Source organism: Syngnathoides biaculeatus, chromosome 12, assembly GCF_019802595.1.
Source record: "Syngnathoides biaculeatus isolate LvHL_M chromosome 12, ASM1980259v1, whole genome shotgun sequence".
NCBI classification, from domain to species: Eukaryota; Metazoa; Chordata; class Actinopteri; order Syngnathiformes; family Syngnathidae; genus Syngnathoides; species Syngnathoides biaculeatus.
In genome coordinates, this window is record NC_084651.1 from 28,609,396 (window position 1) to 28,633,534 (window position 24,139).

The following is a 24,139-nucleotide window of genomic DNA, read 5'->3' on the forward strand; positions in this document are numbered from 1 at the left end:
AGGGTGAAAGTAAAGGAGTGTGCCCTATATTTTTGTGTGATTTAAACCAGATATCTATAGTGTTTTTCAAAAATTGATTCTTGGTCTGCCGTTTTAATACTCTATTCTGAGCAGAATATAAATAATACTTAATAATAATAGAAGGTGTGGTACTGTTGCTTTCTCTATTTTTACCCAAGAGGGTGATGGTGATGTTGAAAAATAATACATAGCTGAGCGTAGTTGAGCAGACCAGTCATACCATTTAGAGTTTGGAAATTGTAACCCTCCAGTTTCATAAGGCATATAAAGCAACCATAAAGCAACCATAGTCTTAATCTGGCTTTCTTATTCTACCAAATAAAATTCAGGAGCATTCTGTTGAGTCTAGTGAAAAAGATGTCAGGTAATGGAAGAGGTATGGTTTGAAAAAAAAAAAACGTAAAAATTTCGGCAAAACGCTCATTTTAACTGTTTATACATCCTAACATTGAAATTGGCATAATCATCCACCTGTCTAATAACTGTTGTACCTCCAAGATTAAAGGGTCATAATTAACCTGAACTATATTGTTAACATCAGGGGAAATTTTGACCCCTAAATAAGTAAATCCATCTCTCGTGTTCAAAAAGAGTGTTAACCACAGGATTAAGTCTCTCTTCAGTACTTAAAAATAAAATGGATGACTTTGTATCATTAATCACATAGCCTGAGAAACTACCAAACTTTTGAATTTGCTCCAATAAATTTGGAAGGCTCGTGGATAAATTAGTCAAAAAGAGAATGATGTCATCAGCATAAAGAGAGATTCTGCCATCTTGATCACCAATTTGGATGCCCGTCAAACCTCTATCCATACGAATCGACATGGCCAGGGGTTCTAAGGCTAAAATGAACAACATTGGGGAAAGAGGACATCCCTGGCGTGTGGATCTTTCTAAAACAATTGGTTTAGAAGAAATACTGTTAGTGATAATATGAGCAGTATGGTTTGTATATAACATTTTTAACCATTTAAGAAAATTATTGAAAATCCAAACCGCGGTAGAACATTAAATAAAAATGACCATTAAATTCTGTCAAAGGTCTGACGTGCATCCAATGACAGCAGTGCTGTATCTTTACACTCTGCCTTTTCATGTAATATATTAAAAAGTCTTCGAATATTGTGAAATCCTTGACGTTTAACAAAACCGTTTTAATCATTATGTATTAAACTAGGTATATACTGATCCAATCGTATTGCCAGGGCTTTGCAAAGTATTTTTGTATCGTATCCCATCAAGCTTATTGGTCTATACGAGGAATATTCTATGGAAGGCTTATTAGGTTTGACGATCAGGGTAATCAGCACAAGTCTCAATGTAAGAGGAAGAGTCTCCTTATAATATGATTCTTTATACATGTCCATCAATGGAGTTAGTAATTGTTTTTTTAAATGCTTTATAAAATTCTATAGTCAGTCCATTGGGCCCAGGAGCAGGATTAGTGTTAATACTTTGAATGGCAGCAGATATTTCTTCTTCTGTCAGATGGTTATCTAAGTTTTGCTTTGCCTCCTCTGATAGTACTGGAAATACAAGTGAATTAAGAAATGCATCCCTCTCAAACGAAGTCTGTTGTATCTCGGATTTATACAATTGTTCATAGAAATCCCTTTAAGTACTATTAATTTCTTGAGGGTCAACAGTCAAATCTCCATTAAATGTCCTGATGCTATTAATTGCTCGTTCTGGTTGTAATATCCTAATCCTCCAAGCCAAATGTTTACCCGCTTTTACACCTTGATCGTAATAACGCTGCTTAAGGCATAATAAACTTTATCTGTAGATAATTTAGTATATTTACTTCTTAAAAATAGCAATTCTTTAGGTCGATCATCTACCTGATCTAAATCATTTTCTAACTCCTTTATTTGCTTCTCTAAATCACATCTCTACTTTTTGTTGTTTAGATTTAGAACTTGTATAACTAATAATTTCTCCTCGAATGTAAGCTTTGAATGCTTCCCATCTTGTACAGGCTCCCGTTTGATCTGTATTAATTTAAAAAAATAAATCAATTTGACTTTTTATGAAGGAAACAAAGTTCTCATTCTGCAGCCATATAGATTTAAATCACCAATTGCAGGGGCAGTAACAAAGTTTGTCTATTTGAATATTTATAGAGATTGGTGCATGGTCGCTTATCGCTATACTGTCATAGCAGTAGTTTTTAACCTTTAACAGAAGGTTTTGAGAGACAAAAAAGTAATCAATGCGCGATCAAGATTTCTGGGAGCCTGAATAACGTGAAGATTCCATTTTAGAAGGATTAAAATATCTCCAAATTTCTACAAAATTTAAATCAACACTATATTGTTTTAAAATTGTCCTTGTTTTCGCTTTACTTGGATCTAAACCTGTAGTACAATCCAACACGGGATTTAATGTGCAATTAAAGTCACTGCCAATTATAACTGACCCACATGAAGCAGAAATTATGAGAAAAAGGTCTTCAAAAAATTTTGGATTGTCCTCATTTGGACCATATATACATGCCAAATTTAATGCGAGAGAGAAAATAGTACCCTGGACTATCACATACCGCCCTGCTGGATCCTGAATTATATTAGTGATTTGTAATGGTATAGTTTAGTGAATAAGAATTAAAACACCCCGTGCATAATTATTGTATGATGCATATAGTACATTTCCAGGCCACCTATTTCTAACCTTTTGATTTCTGAATCAGTCAAATGACTCTCGTGAAGGAGTACTATTTTAGCGTTCAATAATTTAATTCTATTAATAACCTGTTTCAATTTATTAAGATTTTTAAGAACCCTGACATTCCAACTTGTAATGTTTATATCAACAATTTTATGACTTGTACTTTCCATAAGCATACAAAATACAATATCAAAACACTGACTTGGATTAACATAATGTCTGTGCAACTTAAACGAATCAACAACGAACCTTTATAAACAAAAATCATTAAAACATCCCCATCCCTTACTCTAAATAAATAAAAGATATGGGGACTAACCCCAATCCACGTTAAGGAGGAGTGGTAAAACTATTCAAGCAAACAAAAAAGGGAAAGAAACATAAATGGTGGCATCCACCTAACCTGCCAATAAAAAAATACATAATCCGATAGCAAATCTAGCATACCCGAAATTTACTATTTTTTTCCCCCCTCCACAAAAATAAAATGAATAAAATCAAAAGAAATAGTAATAGGTCAAACTAACCAATGACCAATAACTATATAAGCTAAACCAAAAACCAGTAGTGGGGTACAACTTATAAAGGTCTGACATAAGAGTGTGTCATGAATCTCACCATAACGTTCAAGTGATTATCCGATAAACGTCCTCAGCTTCTTTCGGAGTGGCAAACAGCTGTATTCTTCCTTCATGTAGGACTTTAAACTTGCAGGGGTAAATCTGGAATCCATGGTAAAGCCCTTTCCCCATAAACTTCCTTCTTACCACGTTGAACTTGTTGCGTTGGCGCATGGTTTCAACTGACAAATCTGGTGCAAATGGGAGGTTGTTTTCTTCATGGGTAATGTTGAGCTGCCTAGCGGTGTGTAGAACAAATTCCCTGTCTTGTAACTTCAGAAATCGAATGAGAACAGCTCTACTTTGCCCTGGTATTGGCCGTGCCAGAGTCCGGTGTATATGTTCAAGAATGAAGCTCCTGTCACCGCCGAGTTCCAACCATGTTGGTAACTCGTGCTCCATAAACTCCAACAAGGACAGATTCATTTCAGCATTTTCATGTAGGCCAAACAGATGAAGGTTTTTGCGGCGCCCCCAGTTCTCTAAATCATCTGCCTTGGTCTCCAAAAGAGTGATACGTTTAGCAGCAGTAGCTAGCTCCGCTTTAGCCACCTCCAAATCATCTTCCAGAGATGATATACGCTCCTCGGCTTCAGTTACACGCAATGTGTTGGAGGCTACGTTGTTCCTGACCTCAACCATGCTTTGCTCCAAAGCGTTGATAGAGTTGTTCATGTCTTTCAAATGGCAGTTTGTGGTGTCCAACTTGGAAACAAAATCAGAGCGGAGGGCTTTTAGCTCCATTAGCACAGCCGCCATGTCTCCCACCCTTTCACAGGCCTCCTCGTGCTCTTCTCCGTGCTGCTGAGATTTTGGCTTTTGCGTGCCACGAGTCCGGCCAGAGCTTTTGCCACTGGTCGTTGATGTGGTCTCAGACATTTTTCAAAGTCACTCTTACACTTTTATTCGGGTAGTTAAATGTTTTTATGCGGAGTTGAGCGGAGCCTCAATATTATGCTGCCGTCTTGTTTCGCAGCTCGACAGCCCCCCCCTGTTTATTTATATATTTATTTTCATTTACAGTTATGTTATATTAATCCAGTAAGTTATTTTAAGATCTTGAGATTCCGTCCCTAATAACGCCCACAACTTTATCTGCGGGCATGACTGACCACACCCGTGCATTTTTCAAATATGAGTGACTCCCTATTACACCGGTTGTTAAAAAAGTGCAATTAAAAAATAATTTCCCTAACATGAGGAATAATGATGATTACAATGTAAAAAAATAATCACGACCATTATCATCCAGCCCTAGTCACTTGCCAATTATAGTTTGTCCAGTTATTTCAACTTTGTGTCATCCATTCTGTGGGTGGCCTTATGGAATTAATCTCAAGGATGCCTAAATTAACATTCTCACCTCATGGGTGTAGACTCTGACAGGAACGCCAAAGGCCCGGGCAAGTCCAAAGTCTGCCAGTTTGATAACTCCCTTGTTGTCAATCAAAAGGTTCTGGGGCTTCAAGTCACGATGGAGGACTCGTCGACAATGACAAAAATATATCCCCTCTAAGATCTGGTAGATATAGCTCTAGAAGGGGTGAGAAGAAAAATATGAAAATCAAAAAGTGCGTGATGTCATGGAATAATAGTAGCACAGGGCAACACAGTAATAATTTATGGTCTGAATGTCTTTACAATCAAAAGTACACGAGGAAAAAAATCTTATGAAATTCAAATTTTGCTGTGATAAAGGGTATGGAAAGTGTTCAAATTGCCGTCTGCTTTTACTGTTTTTGAAGGTGAATTTGAGTCAAATCAGATAAAGGAAACAAGGATAATCCCAGGGCGAGTTTCCGTGATATTCTCGCATTAAAATAAAAAAATAAAAAATGAAAAACAAATTTGCACAAAAATTTGACCAATGTGATAAATTATCGCATTGACATGTCACATTTAAGAGAGAGGTTAAACTAATATGATAAAACGGACTGGCCGAGCGACTGGAAAATTGATAACCGCCATGTTTGCTTGTCCAAGCACTCGTAAATCCCGCCCTGGAAGTGATTTCCGTCTCAATCCCATAAACCCGCAGATTGACCTATTTTTGGCAGCGAGGTATGTCATCATTCGTGCATGTGGTGTGCTAGGCCATCTATAAAAATAATTAGGTTTCCCGTAAACCGACCGTCAAGTATTCAAAAGCAAATACAATATCCGGAGTCTACATGTTTTTTTTTTGTTTTTTTGTTTTTTTAAAAAACACAAAGAGGACGTAAATCCAGAACAAGAGAAGTAACTCGGGTCCTGTCTCAAATATTAACCAATCAGGAAGTGATTTTCTCCCCATCTGCCTCACTCTACTGGCTATAATTTTGTTTTTGTAAATGGATGAGAATCCAAAATAACTATAATAAAAAAATGTATAAAGTTAAAACTCGATAGGCAATGAAGCAATCAACAGTCTTAAATTAAGATGATTGATCTTGATAAAAATAAATATTTTAACCTGTGCAATTTTATCGGTCCCATTTGATCCATTTTAGTATTTTTTTTCACGGCCATGAAATATTAAATATTAGTCAGTGTAGTATTACTTCATAATATCCTCCAAGAGGAATGACAACTTGGAAGTTCAAAAATTGTTAGATGAGCCAACTCTGAAATGCAAAGTTCACCAAGTCCATTGGCTGAGCTTCTATCAGCTATATTTAGAACACTGTGTCTGACACTGTTTAAAAAAAAAAAAACAGTGCATCTGACCAAAAGGCAAAAGGTCTCTGTAAAAAGCTAGTTAGGGAAACACGGGACAACCAGAGCAGACAGCGGAAATTCACAAGAAGATTCGTGACGTCACAGAAAATTTGAGGACGGTGGATTTTCCAATAATTCTCATGATGAACATGATTCTGAACAGTCACATAATTTACTCTTTATATCCAAATTATATAAGGGCGTTAAAGGTTATCAATTTTAGCCAATTAAAGAGAACACAAGTTCAAATGCAGATGAAGCAGCTGGCCATGAAAGTGTTGATCCAGCACTGGCAGCAATCAGACCCAGCGAGGAAAACACGTCATGTTGGAAACACTGAATGGTGAGCATTTGAATTTTTTTTTTATTTGGCCATGAACTGATAAATAGAAATGGCTTTACTATCCTGACTGAATATCTGACGTTTTGGTCTCATTTCAAAATTATGCAAAGGCCCTGATTTTTTTCTGAACATTTTGACACAAAGGAACTGGAGTTTAAGTCGGTATATATTTTCACAAATAAGGATCTTAAGGAACGAAATCTGTTTAAAAAGTTGACATTGATTTGAGAGTAATAGCTGGTCATAACTTGCTTATAAATAAATGTACTCCACAGAACTAATTATTGAACTGCATGCTTACATTGTGTATAAATGTTTCTCATCACATATAGATGTGATATATTGATGCATGGAAAATGCTTGCAACATTTTGATGCAATAATGTAAACTGTGACCAGAATCATTTGAATTACTACAAAACTGATTGTTACAGATTGATATTAGCTTAACAATCAAAGAAGAATTCTTGAAACAGTTTTGTTTGTTTTCCCCAGCGTCAAAAAGCAATGCTGCAAGCGATAATTCGATTCCACAAATACAAGCGGTCTATGTGTGGCGTCGGATATTTAAAAAAATAAAATAAAATCCGGATCAAGGATTTTTACAATGGGCAGCAAAATTTATCAAGCTTCGGGTATTTGAATTCATGAACATATTTTTCGGTAAAAACATCGAGCAAGATGTGTATTTTATGCTACAGTTAAACATATTTTTAGTGCATAGTATCATACATTGAAGGACCTTGCATTATCGGGCAGTGGACATGGAAAAAATATTGTTTTTGTGGAGTTGGAGGCTACAATCGTGACATTCTGTCACCCATCAACCCCAAATACAAGTAGAATTTACAGGTTTTGTGGCTAACATGGGCACATCCAATATCCCCAAAGCAGTGTCGTATCACAGCAGGGCCAAAAGCTGCTCAAGGCAGTGTCTAATTACTAGACTTTACAACGATCTCATCGCCCAGATCAGTACCATTGAAAACTTGCATTTTATGCTGATCAGCTTTGTCAAAATTCAAAGATCCGAACATTGACGTCATTGATTGGCTTCACTAAAGATTTACTTGTCATCGCTGTTGTGTCCAGTAGGGGTGACAAACAGATTCTAGCTCAAGGGCCACATGGAGGAAAATCTATTAGCAAGAGGGCCGGACTTTTAAATCATGGGCTTTATGTATCAATTTAGATACTTTATAACATAAAAACAAGAAATTCATTATCTTTGTTTTAATACAGTCCAAAATAATACGAGCACAATGCTATTAATTGTTATTTTTTTTTATTTTTTTTTAAATTCTGAGGAAAAAGAACACAAACAATGCCTCAGTAATTCACATAGGTATATAACACAGGCATGTGATAAAAATTGAAAAATAGCCAGGGGTCTGGGGGCTGCAAGCATGATCAAAGGATGATTACCAATTTTAACGTGCAAGTTTTCTAAATTGTATTATGAATGAAATATGTCTAGTACATCTACAAATAAATGCTATTCTGTTTTCAAAATGTAGACAATATCGTTCATTATTTAGGTTTATACCTTTGCCCCAAAAAAAATTACAAATTCAAATTCAACTAAGTAAACTACTAGAAATGAAACTAAATTAAATTCAGATTTGCGTCATGGCACGCAAGCGTGCTTTCATAGCATTTATATCGTATCCATTCAAAAACGGTTTTAATTCTTGTTTTTGTAAATGAATGAAACGCATGAATTTGACAATTATTAGTCATGTTTTGTTATAAGTAAATCCAGACATTTTTACAAGTTATTGCTTCTGAACTCTCACCTCATGTCTGAGGAAACACACTAAGCCCGTGAGCGATCCCTTTGACCACCGTGAGCAACATCAGACGTATGCACTGTACTCAGATCAGTGTCATTCATTGAAGCTACACAGCTCAAAGATTCCAATTATAGCTTTTGCATTCCCATTAGAACATTTTGAAGAAAAAATTTGTGTTTTTGCAAACCTACAATGAAAATGTCAACAAACAAAAAAATAATTTGCTAACAAAACCAAGTCAACTATGAACGATAAATTTGAAAAGGTCTGTTCCAATTTTATTTGAATTTTTTTTTTAAACCCACAATGATGTCCCTGTCTATTTTTCTTGGTGTAAAACTGAATTATTGCTTGCAGAATATATTCAGCAATGCATGGTGAAAGCTGAATGATGCTCCCAAACAGTTTTAAGGTAAATGTCATGCCTCTTATATTTAAAAATGTTAAAGAAAAAAAAAAAAAAGTCAGGTATTGGTTCACTGCGCCGAAAACTTACACTTACATTCACACCTACTGACGATTTCAAGTCTTCAATTAAAAAAACCTATGCAGACACAGGTAGAATATGCAAACTAAACAGGCAGGGCCAGGATTTGAACTACAGTCCTCAGAACGCTAAGGCAGGCATTTTAAACAGTCTGACACCGTGCCACAAATGTGGACAAATTGTTCTGAAAATATTTTTTTCCCCCTAACAAAGGGACAGACAAAATGGTGGGTTACCTTGACTAACATCAGGTCCATGTACTGCCCAGAAGGAATGGAGTCCAGGTATTTCTTGAGGTCCATGGACAGGAACTCAAAGATAAGATAGAGACGGGACTCCTGCATCAGGACATCTAGGAGTCTGGATAATCAAATACTTTTTTTAACATTGGATGATTGTACACACTTGCATCCAGTGTACATTTACAGTGAAGAAATAAAGTATTTGAACATCCTGCTCTATTGCAAGTTTTCCCACTTAGAAATCATGGAGGGGTCTGAAATTTTCATCGTAGGTACATGACCACTGAAGAGAGAATCTAAAAAGAAAAATCCAGAAACCACAATGTATTTTTTTAACGATTTATTTGTGTGATACAGCTGCAAATAAGTATTTCAACACCTGAGAAAACCAAAGTTAATATTTGGTACAGTAGCCTTTGTTTGCAATTCCAGAGGTCAAACATTTTCTGTAGTTGTTCACCAGGTTTGCACACACTGCAGGAGGGATTTTGGCCCACCCCTCCATTCAGCTCTTCTCCAGATCAGACAGGTTTCTGGGCTGTCACTGAGAAACACAGAGTTTCAGCCTCCTCCAAACGTTTTCATCTGGGTTCAGGTCTGGAGACTGGCTAGGCCACGCCAGAACCTTGATATGCTCCTTACGGAGCCACTCCTTGCTTTTCCTGGCTGTGTGCTTAGGGTCATTGTCATGTTATAAGACTCAGCCACAACCCATCTTCAATGCTCTGAGTGAGGGAAAGCGGTTATTCCCCAAAATCTCACAACACATGGCCGTGGTCATCCATCTCCTTAATACAGTGCAGTCGTCGTGTCCCATGTGCAAAAAAACACCCCCAAAGCATGATGCTACCACCCCCATGTTTCACAGTTGGGATGGTGTTCTTGGGATGGAACTCATCATTCGTCTTCCTCCAAACACGGTTTGTGGAATTATGACCAAATCATCTGACCAGAAAACTTTCTCCCATGACTCCTGTGTGCAATCTAAATGGTCATTGGCAAACTTAAGACAGGCCTTGACATGTGCTGGTTTAAGCAGGAGAACCTTCCGTGCCATGCATGATTTCAAAACATGATGTCTTGGTGTATTACTAACGGTTACCTTGGAAATGGTGCTCCCAGATCTTTTCAGGTCATTGACCAAGTCCTGTCCTGTAGTCCTGGGCTGATTCCTCACCTTTCTAAGGATCATTGAGACCCCACGAAGTGATAGCTTGCATGGGGCTCCACTCTGATTGAGATTGCCTGTCATGTTTAGCTTCTTCCATTTTCTAATGATTACTCCAACAGTGGACCTTTTTTTCACCAAGCTGCTTGGCAATTTCTCCACAGCCCTTTCTAGCAGTGTGAAGTTGTACAATTTTATCTCTGGTGTTTTTGGACAGCTCTTTGGTCTTGGCCATGTTACAAGTTTGAGTCTTACTGATTGTATGGGGTGGACAGGTGTCTTTATGCAGCTAATGACCTCACACAGGTGAATCTGATTCAGGATAATACATGGAGAGGAGATGGACTATTAAAGGCGGACTAACAGGTCTTTGAGAGTCAGAATTCTAGCTGATAGACAGGTGTTCAAATACTTATTTGCAGCTGTATTAAACAAATCAAAAAGATACATTGTGATTTCTGGATTTTTCTTAGATTATCTCTCTCACAGTGGACATGAAAATTTCAGACCCCTCCATGATTTCTAAGTGGGAGAACTTACAATATAGCAGGGTGTTCAAATAGTTATTTTCTTCACTGTACAATATTACTATATTTGACATGTATCATAATTTGGAGCGCATTATATTTAGGTACGGATGAAAAATAAAAAATACATTCACATTATATAGTCGTATACAGGCACATAGTGGTAAAAAATGTATACATATACATTTCAATATGATATTCGATGTCATATGTTACACATTTATATGTATTACGGTAACGTGCGCCACCAACTTGAGCACTCAGAGCTCCTCTGGGAGCTTGTATTTTATGATTGTTAGCGTAGCATGCTTGTTGCTCCTGCACCAAAGATCAGAAACAACTGCCCATAAATTTGTTTAAACTTGACTACAACGGCTAGTTTTGCAGCTGCTTTTAAAAGAAATGTGTCATCACTCGTGCAGATGATGCCGCAAACCCAGAAGACACATTGCAGTCTGAAACAACGATAGCTCGCCTCAATGGCTTCAGGTGGGAAACAAAATGTGAGCTCAAACCATGTAATACGAGTGTCATGGAGACATTAAAAATAAACTGGAGCGCGCACACAATTGAAATGGTCGCTTTTTAAAAAATGTGCCTATTACGCTTGTTTCTACGTAGTTTGAGCTCACATTGTTTTGATAGCCACCTGACGCCATAGTGAAAGATGCTACGGATTGGAGCTGAATGGAGGGAGAGAGGTTGCGCTGCGCAACGCAAACTCTTGGGATTAAAAAAATATTTCAAGTCATCAATGATGAGTTCCACAGCAATGCACTAAAGGTAGCTAGTATGGATCATTTTCAGATTGGAGATGAGTCAGACGCTTCTTTTGAAGGCTTGACCAAACATGTGTAATGTAGTGGATAAACTCCACTATGCACAAACGGTTTATGCACAAATATTTAATGCAGTGTTTCATAAACAATGTTAAAGAGTTTATATTTTTAAGACTGAAAACTCTTGGGATTCAAAAAATGTTTCTCCACAAACGCCATGGATGATTAACAGATGGAATTCTCAACGCCTTCATGAAGCTCAATCTGATTTATGAAACAAACTATCAAGCCATTAGCAAAACCAGGAAGCACCTGAAGTCGCATTAATGGTAAGAAGTACTTTTGTCATCATTGGTTAGCAACATCAGAATGTTATTGAAAAGAAGACTTTATTGTACTCTAAAAGTGTTGGTTCCACATAAATGCACAAATACACTTGTACTTAGTTTTTTTAAATATTGCATGGCTCTTTTGAAATTACATTTTAAAATATTTGGCATTTTTGACTCAGTCGAAAAGGTTCCCTACCCTTGTTACACATTTATATATATTACGGTAATGTGCACTCCCAACCTGAGGACTCTGACCTACTCGCGGGAGCTTCACATTTTACGTTCGTTAGCGTAGCATATTTGTTGCAACTGCACCAAACATCAGAAACGACTGTCCGTGAGTTTGTTTTAACTTAAACCAAGACAAAAAAATGTTGACTACAACGTGCCAATAACACTCGTTTTGACGTAGTTTGAGCTCTCGTTTTGAACCCAACCTGACGCCATAGGAAAGACAGTCTAGACAAATGGAGGGCAAAAGGCTGCGATGCAGAACCCAAACTCTTGGGATTAAAAAAATGTTTCCTCACAACGGCATGGACTGCACAGACGATGACACGCTATGGGACAAAACAGGATCACTGTTCATGATTAAATGGAGAAGGCACCGTAACTGTACCAAGTCATCGATGAGTTTGACATTGACGTACCACAGGTAGCCACTATGGAAGTTTTTCGGATAAGAGATGAGTCAGATACTAATTTTGAAGTGTTGGCCAAGGATGTGTAATGGAGTGGATAAACTGCACATTGCACAAACGTTTCATGCACTAATATTTAATGCAAGTTTAACAGTGTCAAATAGTTTTAGACTAATATGTTTTATCAACTGTATTCATAAAATGTTATGCCATCATTGAGCATTTATTTTAGTTTGTTGAGGGATTCTGTTCTGACAATGGATGGATCCATGAGAATGATTGAGAGCGACCTTTTGACAAATCACTGAGCGTCATTTTCTAAACTCCACCCATGCCATCCATATCCGAGATCTTGTACCCACAAACAAAGATTATTTTAAAGATGAAAGTGGACTTTCGTGAAAATTCCTGAAAATACAAATGCGAGTACTAGGGGGGGGTCTGGGGTCATGCCCCCGAGAAATTTTTGAAAAAAATTGATGGCTGTCGTGCATTCTGGCGATATCTGTGAACAAAATTCAGACAAAAATTGAAAGTAAAATTTCTAAGTCCTGACCAAAAAAATTAAAATACACCAGCATATCTGTAGACAAATGTATTAAGTGAACTATTCAGTGAAAAGACATCTAAAATTATCCTTTTCCCCACATTATACATATTATAGTATAGATATAGAATATACACGAAAATATCCTAGAATTTCTACACCGTGATCTGTAGTAATTACTATTGACGTTTAAGTCTCAAACTTGTTACATCGCGTTGTACTGATACACTCGACCACATTGCTCACTATCTTAGATATAGATCTAGTAATACTAATAGTATAAATCAGTTGCCTTTAATATATATATATATATATATATATATATATATATATATATATATACACACACATGCGCAGTCACTCACATTTGAAAAATTGACAGGTGTGGTTAGTCATGCTCACAGATAAAGTTGTGGGTGTGATTAGGGATGGCCTTAAAATAACTTACTGGATTAATAAAATGTAACTGTATATTTAAAAAAAAAAAAAGAAAAAACTAATAACTAAAATAGATAACACAAATTTAAAAGTCAAAAATGATAATTTCCAATTTAAACTGATACTAGTAAAACATGATATAAAACTGAATTTAAAATGTTTCATCAATAAAAATTTTTGATCTGACAAACTATCTGAAGAAAAGTTAAATGCACTGACCTGTCAAGGAATAAACACGAACGGTCTATACTCGCAATGTTTTGAAAATGCTGAAAGTTTAGTACAACGTAATCAGCATTCGTGGCAACATGCGAGCAATACATTGGAACAAACATTCCTGTTGGCATTCGTGACATATTATGTGTGTGTGGAGAGGGGGGGGGGGGACACACGCACCACGGGACTGCCGTAAATACGAGGCCGGCTTGCTAGAATGCTTAATGTGCATGCACTCAACTATTGCCCACACCTGACTCTAACGACGAGGAGGATGATAGTCATTGGGGGGCACGCTGCCACACCGCCTCACGATCGACGCAATGAGCAGTCCTGGTGTAACTGAATTTCCTTTGACATGGCTCATGATGTTGATGACTTACGACATAAATACCCTCGCATTACCTGAAGCAGTTCTGAACATGTGTTTTCGTACATGCTAAGTACATGTTTTGGAGCAGGCTTGTTTAGTAAACAACGTTTATGAAATAAACATGTAAATTAATGTCAAGACCACATAAAATAAGCAACGTCTTGAGAGAATGCGAGGGCAGTTACTGTTACTAGTGTTAGTGCCTCAACATGGCTCGTAAAAGCACAACAACGAACTCAAACGCATGTTCGTTCAATGTTGTCAAATAATATCCAGATTAATTTTAGGCAAGTTTTCGTCAATTTTTCGGAGCAATTTTCACGAAAATTTAAAAATACGAAATTCCGGGAAAATCCGGAGGACTTTCATCACTGTTATTTTAAGCCTCTGAATTGCAAGTGTATAGTCCTGCTTATATCCAATTCAGAAATACGGTGCTTCGATATGACTGTCGAACTTGTAATGGAGACGAGCGGTATCCAGAGAGATTACTGGGAGGATATCTGATGCGTTTTCCCACCGCAAAGCATAATTTAGCTAAATACAAACGTTGGATTAAGGCTAGTGGCCAACCTCACGACCATCTGAACGTATCGAAGATAAATCAGCACAAAGCCATCTGTTCTAAGGTAAGTTACTCAATTAATCGGTGTAACAGCTATAAAGTACAATGATGAGGAACATCTCCTGGAATGTGACAAGGGGCTTGCACTACAAATTGACAAAGACCATCCCATTATTTTCACCATTATTCATTATTTATTTCATTATTTTAACCTGTAGTTCATATCTGTCTGACAAAGAATCTGTTTCCTTTTCCTCCTTTCTGTTGGTCGACCTACAACAACTTCACTCATCTGCACTGGTTTGATTTTGGACCCTCTGGGTTTATTCCATTGCTGTGGCAGAGACGTGCAGCTTTGCTTACACGGCACATGAGAAAAGTTGTGGAGTTTGAGCCCTTGTAGAGTTTTAATCAAACAAAAAATATGGGAGCACACCACCACACACCAACCCGGCCAACACGTTGCAGAAACTTTAACTGCCGTTCCTGTTTGGGAAACCTTGACATTATAAATATATCCCTGTTGAAAGTAATTCAGACCTTTCTGTACACTCTTTGTCAATATTTCTGATGCCAAAGGCACAAAGAAAACAGAAATACTATCGGGAAATTACTCTAATGAATCGCACATAACATGTTTCGGCCGCACTGCACTCCATTTTGATCGGTAGCTTAGGGTGTGCCACAATAGTATCTAAGTAGGCTTGGCTTAGGCGCCCTGCGCGCATCCATCCATTTAAGGGGCCAGGACAAGCGTGTCCTTTGGCATGTCCTGAGATATACATTACAGCACATACACAAAGATTATTATCCAGACTTTTTAAAAACAATACAAGTACAAACAGAAAAATAGAAATACAGATAATTGCTAATATTTTGAGCATATGGGTTGTGCCAAATTGGTGGTGCGCATTGTACATTGGTAGAAAGGTTTTCCTGATTTTTTTTTTGTTCATCTCCTGGGGTGTGCATTATACTTCAAGATGCATTATACACAAGAAACTACGGCAGTCACTCACATTTGAAAAATGCAAGGGGGGAGTCAGTTATACCTGCAGATAAAGTTGCAGGTGTGATTAGGGATGGAATCCCAAGACCTGAAAATAACTTGAGTTTTTATACCAGAGTATGTAGTTGTTACCTAATACCATAATCATAATTTATTGACATTGTACTGAGACACGTTTTTAAAAAGGTCAATAGATATTCAATTTCAAAACTAAATATCAAATTTTATTTCATCATGATGTATTGTTATAATGGACCGTAATTTACGTCAGTATCTATTGTCAATCTATTGATGAAAGCTAGCAGTAGATCTATATCTTCCTAAAGCATGTAGAGGGCAAAGGTTTTTAACTTCAAGATAACGCGGTACCACAGGAGAAAATGACCGTTTGTATTTAGATATATGGACAGACTAGTGATCAATGATCAAGTCAAAGTAAATCACAATCTCATATTTATTATAGTTAGATACTGAAACATTTACCTGTGTTATCCCAGAATATCTTTAGCAATGCATGTTGAAAGCTGAATGATGCGGCTTTTTCTTCCACTCACATACCCCGACATCCATTAAAGCAATAGCAATTTTTTTTTTTTTAACTTTTACCATTTTTATCGAGAGAAAAAACAAGCAGCATGCATCTTTGCTCTATGTTGCCCAGACTGTGCGGGTAGACGGTGTTTGTTATTTTAAGTGTACCCCTTTAAGAGCCGAGGGGGGAGTGGGGGGAGTCAGGTAAACTATCAGGAGACCATGTGCTTCCGTGTTAAGGGGGAAAAAAAAAAAAAAAAAAAAAAGTCAGGCTGTGGTTGACTGTGCTGGATTGGTTTTCAGCTGAGAATGTCTATGTATTTCTACTCGTAACAAATTCTACGCACGTGATTTTTCGTGCTTGACTGTGCAGATTTGCGAGCACGAAGGTCGTGCTCTTTAAATGTGAGTGACTACCGACTGACCAATAGTCATGCAGAACAAATCACAAATCACAGTGACTGATTTATGGTATATTTTCACATTTACTAAGGGACTATCGAGCCAACACCCAAAGTACTATAAAAACTTGTTTTTGGTAAAATATGCCACCTTTCGGCTTGCCCGCACAGTAACATTTTATACTAAGAATTACAGAAACATGCCTGTAATGAGCCTTGGTCCCAACTTCAAAATAAAAGACTCAAATTAATACAGTGGAAATCAATGCGGTCCTGACCACAGGAAAAAGCCGGGAATAAATAGAGGGTAATTGCACTTAAGGTTTATTTTTTTCATAACTTTTTCTTCACCTTTGGTAAATTGTAATTACTTGGGTTAATTTTGTTTGAAATTATCCATTTATTCTTGAAAAAAAAATAATTTTGTACAGAAAACTGTGTACATAGTTTGTGAAGTAATGCAATATACAGTAAATTGAGATTTTTCCCAAACATGAAGAATAATCATGACTCGCAATATTGATGAAAAAATACATGATTCATATTTTGGTCATAGTTGTGCACCTCCAGTCTTAAGGTCTTAAACAATCACAGTATCTGATCATCTTTGATCAGTGAGTTGTACAGATCACGCTCCACGGTGCCACACAGCCTTGCAGATTAGTATAAGAATTTGTGTGCACAGTGTGGAGTCACCTCTAAATCTCCCTCCCCTGGAAGCTTTAGCATTAAAAGAACCCACAGCCCACAACAACTAACATGAGCTAACCCCTCCAGATATATTCATTCCTACATAATGACTTGACTAGTCCCGGTTATTTTAAAAATTTAAATTTCACCACGTGAACAGAGACTCAAGGTGACTCCACTACAGTGGCTGAGATGTGCATCATGAGACAAGTTTACATTGAGGAAAGCAAATTAAAAACCACAGCACTGTAAATTTCAGAAAATGTATCAAAACAAGACAAATAGAAACACAAACAATGATTTGCGCTCACATTAACACCTATAGGGAATTTCGTCTTCAATTCACCAACCAAGGACGTTTTTCGAATGTGCGAGGAAAAAGGAGTGCTAGAGAAAATCCAGAAAGGCACGGGGATAACATTCAAACACCACACAGCCTGGTCCTCAGAACTGCTAGGCAGATGTGCTAACCAGCTGTACAACATGCCGCCCTACTCTGATTCCTACATGGATTATTAGAATTCCCACATATTTTTCTTGGCAGAACACACTCTGGGGAAATATTTCTATCTCCAGGAGATGTATTACTGCACAAATATTGCTGGCTGTATAGCCCAGAAGAACATGTCCTGCTGCTTCCAGATGATAAAAGTATCTGACTAGATGTGGTGGCGCTAATATAAATCCCATTCACCTTAAAGGTCACGTGTCATCTCTATAAACATTCTAAAATAGATATTGTAATGAAAAATACATATAACATGATTCACTTCAATGTCTATACGAAAAAATAAATGTGAGTGGAGAGCACGTCATCCAAGCGCAAAGCTGCAGAAGTGTCATTCTACGACATCCAAGTGGTCGCCATATTGGCTGCATCATCTGTCCGTGACAACTGGACATTCGCCAATGAAAACACGCGGTGCACCCTACCACGGAAGACAAAAACGCTCCTTCTGACACAGAATTGACATGCTGAGATGCCATATCACAGAGCCGAGCCGTGTTGCTTTAGGAGGTTGTTCATAGCCGCCGCAGTACGCGATGAACAACACCGTCAAGCCGTAAAGCGCTTTACGCCGTTGTCGTCACACATGGCTGAGTCTGGCATTGTGGCAGCGTTCTTCAGACCCACCGCCGTCCGCAAGCCCGGAGCGCCGCCTTCGCTGGCGAAGCGACGCAGTATCCCGACGCTGTCCAACGTATACATCGACATTTCCTACGCGGCTCTTTTGTTACGTTATGCGAGACCGATTACGTGGTCTGCCCCAATCTATTGTTTTTTTTTAGTAGCTGTATACAGACCTGTCATTTGGAACCCACGAAGCTCTCGTCCTCTGCACCTGTGCAATCCATTTTTCACGACGAACCAGGTCTCTTGCAAACTTATGAAGGATAAATCCATCCTCCCGAGTGTTCAAGCAATGTCCAGCAATGCAACGAGCCATCATTTTTGGCTTACACGAATGAACAATGAGCAAAATCAATCAATTTGTGGTGAAAAAATGCATGGGTCCATGTCGGCTGCCATTTTTTCATTAATTACATACAAAAAAAAATCATGCATTTCATGACAGTGGCCCTTTAAAGCCTGCCACTCCATCAATACATCATCATCTACATTGATGTCTAGGCTGCTTATGACTGACAGAATTCTGGAGTAGCAGAAAGCACTTTCAGAGCTCCTATGACAGGACAGACGCACTCAGCTGCTAATTCTTGGATATCAAGATCTGGATGTGCTCGAGTCAGACAACAAGGCACATGGACCACTGCTTGAATTTACATATGCTCTATCATGGGAGAATTATGTTACCTTATCAGATAGGCCAAAACTGAACCTGTTGAACAAACATTTTGGCAACAAAGGAGAATGACAGTGACAAGACCAAATCCATAAAAAAAAAAATGAGTACATGAATGGTAAATATGAAGATTAAGACACACAAACTCCTTAATGTGGCATCCTTCTTAGATCCAAAATAAAAGACAGTACATTAGTGTTTTATAAAAGTCCCCATTATAAAATCCACACTGGTGTCAGATAAGATGACTCAGGTTGTAATAGACTAAATGAAAATGGTTCATTCCATTGAAACACCTGCGACCCTTGTGAGGATAAAACGCCATAAAAAATTAATGGCTGGCTGGATTAAATGTGTTCTTAAAATAATGGATTGAGTTTAAATTGAGCTGATCATGACTCTTCAATGATGATCGTTGTTGTCATTCTTACTCTTATATCATATTTTAGCCAAAACCCAATTTCTCTCTCTCTCTCTCTCTCTCTCTCTCTCTGATAGTTGAAATTATTACCAACTTTTTTTAAGTTTGATGACTGTTAGTACATTCTAAATTACATTTTTTTTTTTTAGAAATCACGTTTTTTTTCTATTTAAAAAAAGTTTTCACTGAACCCGTAGTAATAATCATCATGAATATGGAGATTTGAAATATCCATATCACCCTGCCATTGTGCTTATACAGCCACCCCACAAACTGTGACAGCATAGTGGATCACTTGGATATGCTTTGATGCTTAACTCGGGTCCAGAAAAAGATTTCTTACTTCAACCCATGCATTTTCCTCACTTGGATTTTTTTATATTTCATGGTCCATATATAAAATAAAGTATCAGGACTTCTACTGCACTAAAAGTATTTAGTCTGTCACCAAAAATGCACAGTCTCACTTAAAAAGATCAGAGGCCTATAATTTTGATCATAGGTATACCTCAACTATGAGATAAAATCAGAAAGGAAAAGCAAAAATCCTGAAAATAAAAAATGTATTTTGAAATAATGGTGGAAAAGTGATAGAGTGGAGCAGCTGAAAAGCGTTGGCCTCACAGTTCTGAGGTCCTACGTTCAATCCTTAAGTCTGTGTGGAGTTTGCATGGTCTCCCCGTGTCTTGTTGGTTCTCTCCGGGCAGTCCAGTTGCTCCCACATCCCAAAAATCATGCAACATTAATCATAATTAAATTGCCCCTAAGTGTGGTTGTAAGTGCGGCTGTTTGTCTTAATGTGCCCTGTGATTGGCTGGCAACCAGTTCAGGGTGTACCCTGCTTTCTGCCCATTGACATCTGGGATTGGCTCCACCGCTCCCGCAGCCCTCATGAAGATAAGCAGCGAAGAAAATGTACAGATGGATGTTGGAAAAGTATTTGATAAGTTCATCTTAAAACATATAGTATATATCCCTTGCTGGGAATTAAGAGGACAATTTGTGGCTAACTAAATACTTTCGTGCCCCACTGTAAATGGCCATATTTGACATTTTTAGTTGAACTTTTTTTTTTTCCCATTTCATGAGCAAAAGCTTAGGTTTCAAAAAATAAGGACAACGTTGTTTCTTTTGTTCCCCACCCCCTTTATTTGCTGTGCCCCCTAAGAAATGAGCCGATACATGAATCAAAACAGTGTATCTGATCCAAACAGGGAATTTTGTTTTTGATCCGTTGCACCTCTACTTGAAATCTAGAGTCAGATGATTTCAGTGTTTGCAAGGTGTTTTAAAGCGTATGGAAGGTCCTCAATACACCTTTTTGCTCATATTATACATTTTTTTATGCAGAATTTGAATCTGAAATCCGTTATGAAAGAAACGTTTTAATTTTTCGATTATACGCAAAAAATGATCAAACATTGCTGGATTCGCAGAAAAACAATGGAAACGGAACGGAAAGAGCCGAGTAGAGGCATGACATTACACAATTGACTCCACATCATGGAGACCTTCGACAACAATGCGAGAACGGCGATGAGGGCAGTAATTCCAGTAATTAAAGCGCTGAACATGAATCTGAAGGGTCCCAAGAAGACGGTGAAGAATACGAGCTTTATAAAAGGCGTTAAAGGTTATCAATTTGAGCCAGTTAGACAGCATACATGTTCGAATGCAGACGAAATAGCTGCCCAAGAAGGAGAGCACCCAGGGAGAAGGATATGCCTCGTGTTGGAAACAAAGACTGGTAAGCATTTGTGAAGTTCTTGTTTAGTTTAATTATAAACTGCTAAACAGTAATGAATTCAATATCCTGAATGTATATTCGAAAATTTTAGGTCTTGTTTTAAAATTATGCAAAAGCTGAGTATTTAGTAAATGGGTACGCGGCAACCCGACACCCGTGACAACTATTTTTCGTGTACAAGACTGATTGTTCCACCAAAACACACAGAAGCTGACAACGTAGTCCACAGTCTAAATTGGTATATTTTCACAAATAAGGATTTAAATGAACGAAATCCATTTAAAATGTTGTCACGTTAATTTGAGAGCAATAACTGGTGATATCCTGCTTCACCACAAATATAATTTCATGTGGGAAACTGATAGTATAACCAGACAGTACCCAGACCCGTCCAAACCCAAGATGTCATGATCAAAACCGCAAAATTTTGTACTGAAAGCTGTAAACTGGTAGGCGCTAAATGCATAAAATACAAATGTAAATGGAGTGGATGTTTCTGTTTACTGGACTGATATGGTTCTTTGACCTGTAAGAAGTTTGGGAATGTGAACAGATTTTTAGTTATGATATGCACACGTGTGCATGTAAATGCTGCATGCCCATGCAGCGGAGTTTTTGCTGCAATGAGAGTCAACACATTCACCAGAAAATGGCAGATTATCCAGACCATCTGCTTCAGTGCATGATGGAGCACCCATCGTCCATTTTCTTCATCGATTATCCTCACAAGGGTCCTGGGAGTGCAGGAGCCTATCCCAGCTGTCAACCAGGCCAATTCTTTACAGCTGTGCCTTCATGCATTCCCATTTACATTTTTCAGATTTATGTTATTATTTTTCCTGCTCAAAGCAGAATTTCTCCAATCAACGCTTGTTCAAACAAAGTCCCATTATGGGAAGTTGTCATATTTTCACCTTAATGCGACATACTCCTTATAGACAGATTGTGAGATGGTGTTGGGGAATTGTTGGCAGAAATAACCTCGTGCAACTTGAATCCTGCTGTGTGTTAAAGATTTGTGACACTTTTCCTAAACCAGAGGGCCAAGAGTACATAAAATTTAAATGGTCTACATCCTGTTTTTTTTCTGTGTAAATGTTGATGTATATGTTTGTATGTGAAGTAAACATACTCAGGGATGAGAATGTCAAATGAGAAAAAAAGTCTGAAAAGTAGCCGGGGGTCTGGGGATCTTAGCGGGTGCAGGCGCAGCGCCCAGTTGGAGGCCCAGGGGGCGAGGCCCCCGGAAGCTAAGTGATTTTAGCAATTTGTTAGGCCCAAAACCATTAATTTCAACACTGAATTTAACTGTATTTGTGGAAAAAAATGTCCCTTGTTTGGTGCTCTACCAGTAAAGCAAAAATTGAAATAGTTTCATTTCTTCAATGCTTGAATTATTGTACTTATTTGAAGCAGATTACATAGAGTTTCACCATTTGCCAAACTTCAGAATGAATTTTCAATCTCTTTCACTGTTTAAAATGGATACACCATTATATTTTCTTTTTTATATGCAGTCAGTTATTCATAGAATTAGAATAGTGTTGAGATCCCACGCGCCATTACTTGGCTAACAAGTTACACTGCGATTTCTGAGAACAGAGAACACATGTACATGGCAATGGTGAAACTCGATTAACCACCAACACGATTGGATCGTTATACTGTATAACTCTGTTGTCCAATCGAGTAATCTGCTGCAAACAAGTTTTTATGTTTATGTCGCAAAATGCAAATATTTATACTACCGAGCAAGTTAGAACGGCATATGATAGTGCTAGCACAAACATGACTAAGCTGAACTTGCAGCTCGGATCCCACCACCGAGAGGCAGGCGCACGATACCCTACCGCCCCCTGAAATTTTCTCAACGGATTTGCGCTTATCTCGAGAATGGTCGTTTTGGTCTGAAAAAGTCGGAAATCAGCCGATCGGCGGAAAATTCTCATCCTTGCATACAGCACAGAACTAGACTCATAGCATTTTCATTGAACTCTTTGCTTATATTTTGCATAAATAGGCTACATAACATTTGCACAGAATTATTATTTGGGCTTTCAAAAAGACTACTTCGACAACACCTGAGGTTGAAATACATGTTGCAGTATTCTCTCTGCTGTCGGAAAGATATGTATTCCAGTTTCATGAATAGGCACTTCACCAATCTGGCAACTTTTGGAATGGACCAAAGATGGAGATTCAATATCTGCTGGTTTGATGTCAACCTCTTGTTCAACATCTGCAATAAATATAGAAAAATAAGGTTAAAGGTTTATAAAATAAGGAAAAAAATGTGTAGATAAAGCACAGGTTTATTTCAATCTATTTCATGGTACACAAATTATTTTTGATAAATTGCAAACAAGTCTCCTATTCTGTGAGTGACTAGTATGTAATAGTGCTTGTTTTAATACTACATAGTCTATTCGAATTAAAAACCTTGCACAAATAAAGTTTATATGCATCCATCCATTTTCTTAGCTACTTATCCTCACAAGGGTCATGGAATTGCTGGAGCAAGATGTGCATGCAAGAGTCAGGCTACACCCTGAACTGGTTGCCAGCCAAAGGCAGGGGACATTGAGACAAACAGCCACACTCACAATCACACCTACGCGCAATTTAGAGACTCCAATTAATGTTGCATGTTTTTGGGATGTGGGAGGAAACCGGAGTGCCTGGAGAAAACCCACACAGGAATAGGAAGAACATGCAAACCCCACACAGGGAGAGCTGGGATTGAACACGGGTCCTCACCACTGTGAGCCCAACGCTTTCTAGCTGCTCCACCGTGCCACCATTTACACACATTGTTATCCTGTTTGTTCTAGTTGAGAATCGTCAAACGATTTGCAGTAATAAAATATTTTTCGCTAAGAACGATATTCTTCTATCATTCAACTGTGTAAACAGTGTTAAAAGTTCCCAGGAAAAAAAAAAAAAAATACATACCTCCGCAACTTGTCTTTTAACAAAAGCTCTTCACAGTTTTGGTACTGCCTGTGGGGGAAGCTTCTGAGCCTGTTGGACTGTGTCCAGGTTCAGTGGCTGGTCCAAGTTTGTGTCCCTTCAGCAAC

At 37.9% G+C, this 24,139-nt stretch overlaps 1 protein-coding gene across 6 annotated transcripts in view; it reads right to left on the reverse strand.

Annotated features, from left to right (window-relative positions):
* Positions 1 to 24,139, reverse strand: part of cdk1 (cyclin dependent kinase 1) — a 52,239-nt gene that overhangs the window by 26,248 nt on the left and 1,852 nt on the right. For all 6 annotated transcript variants that reach the window (XM_061837361.1, XM_061837359.1, XM_061837360.1 and 3 more), the window contains exons 4-5: positions 8,867 to 8,990; positions 4,675 to 4,845 (exon numbers count right to left, since the gene is read on the reverse strand). In XM_061837361.1, the coding sequence (XP_061693345.1) occupies positions 4,675 to 4,845; positions 8,867 to 8,990 (295 nt within the window). The remainder of the gene's footprint in view (positions 1 to 4,674; positions 4,846 to 8,866; positions 8,991 to 24,139) is intronic.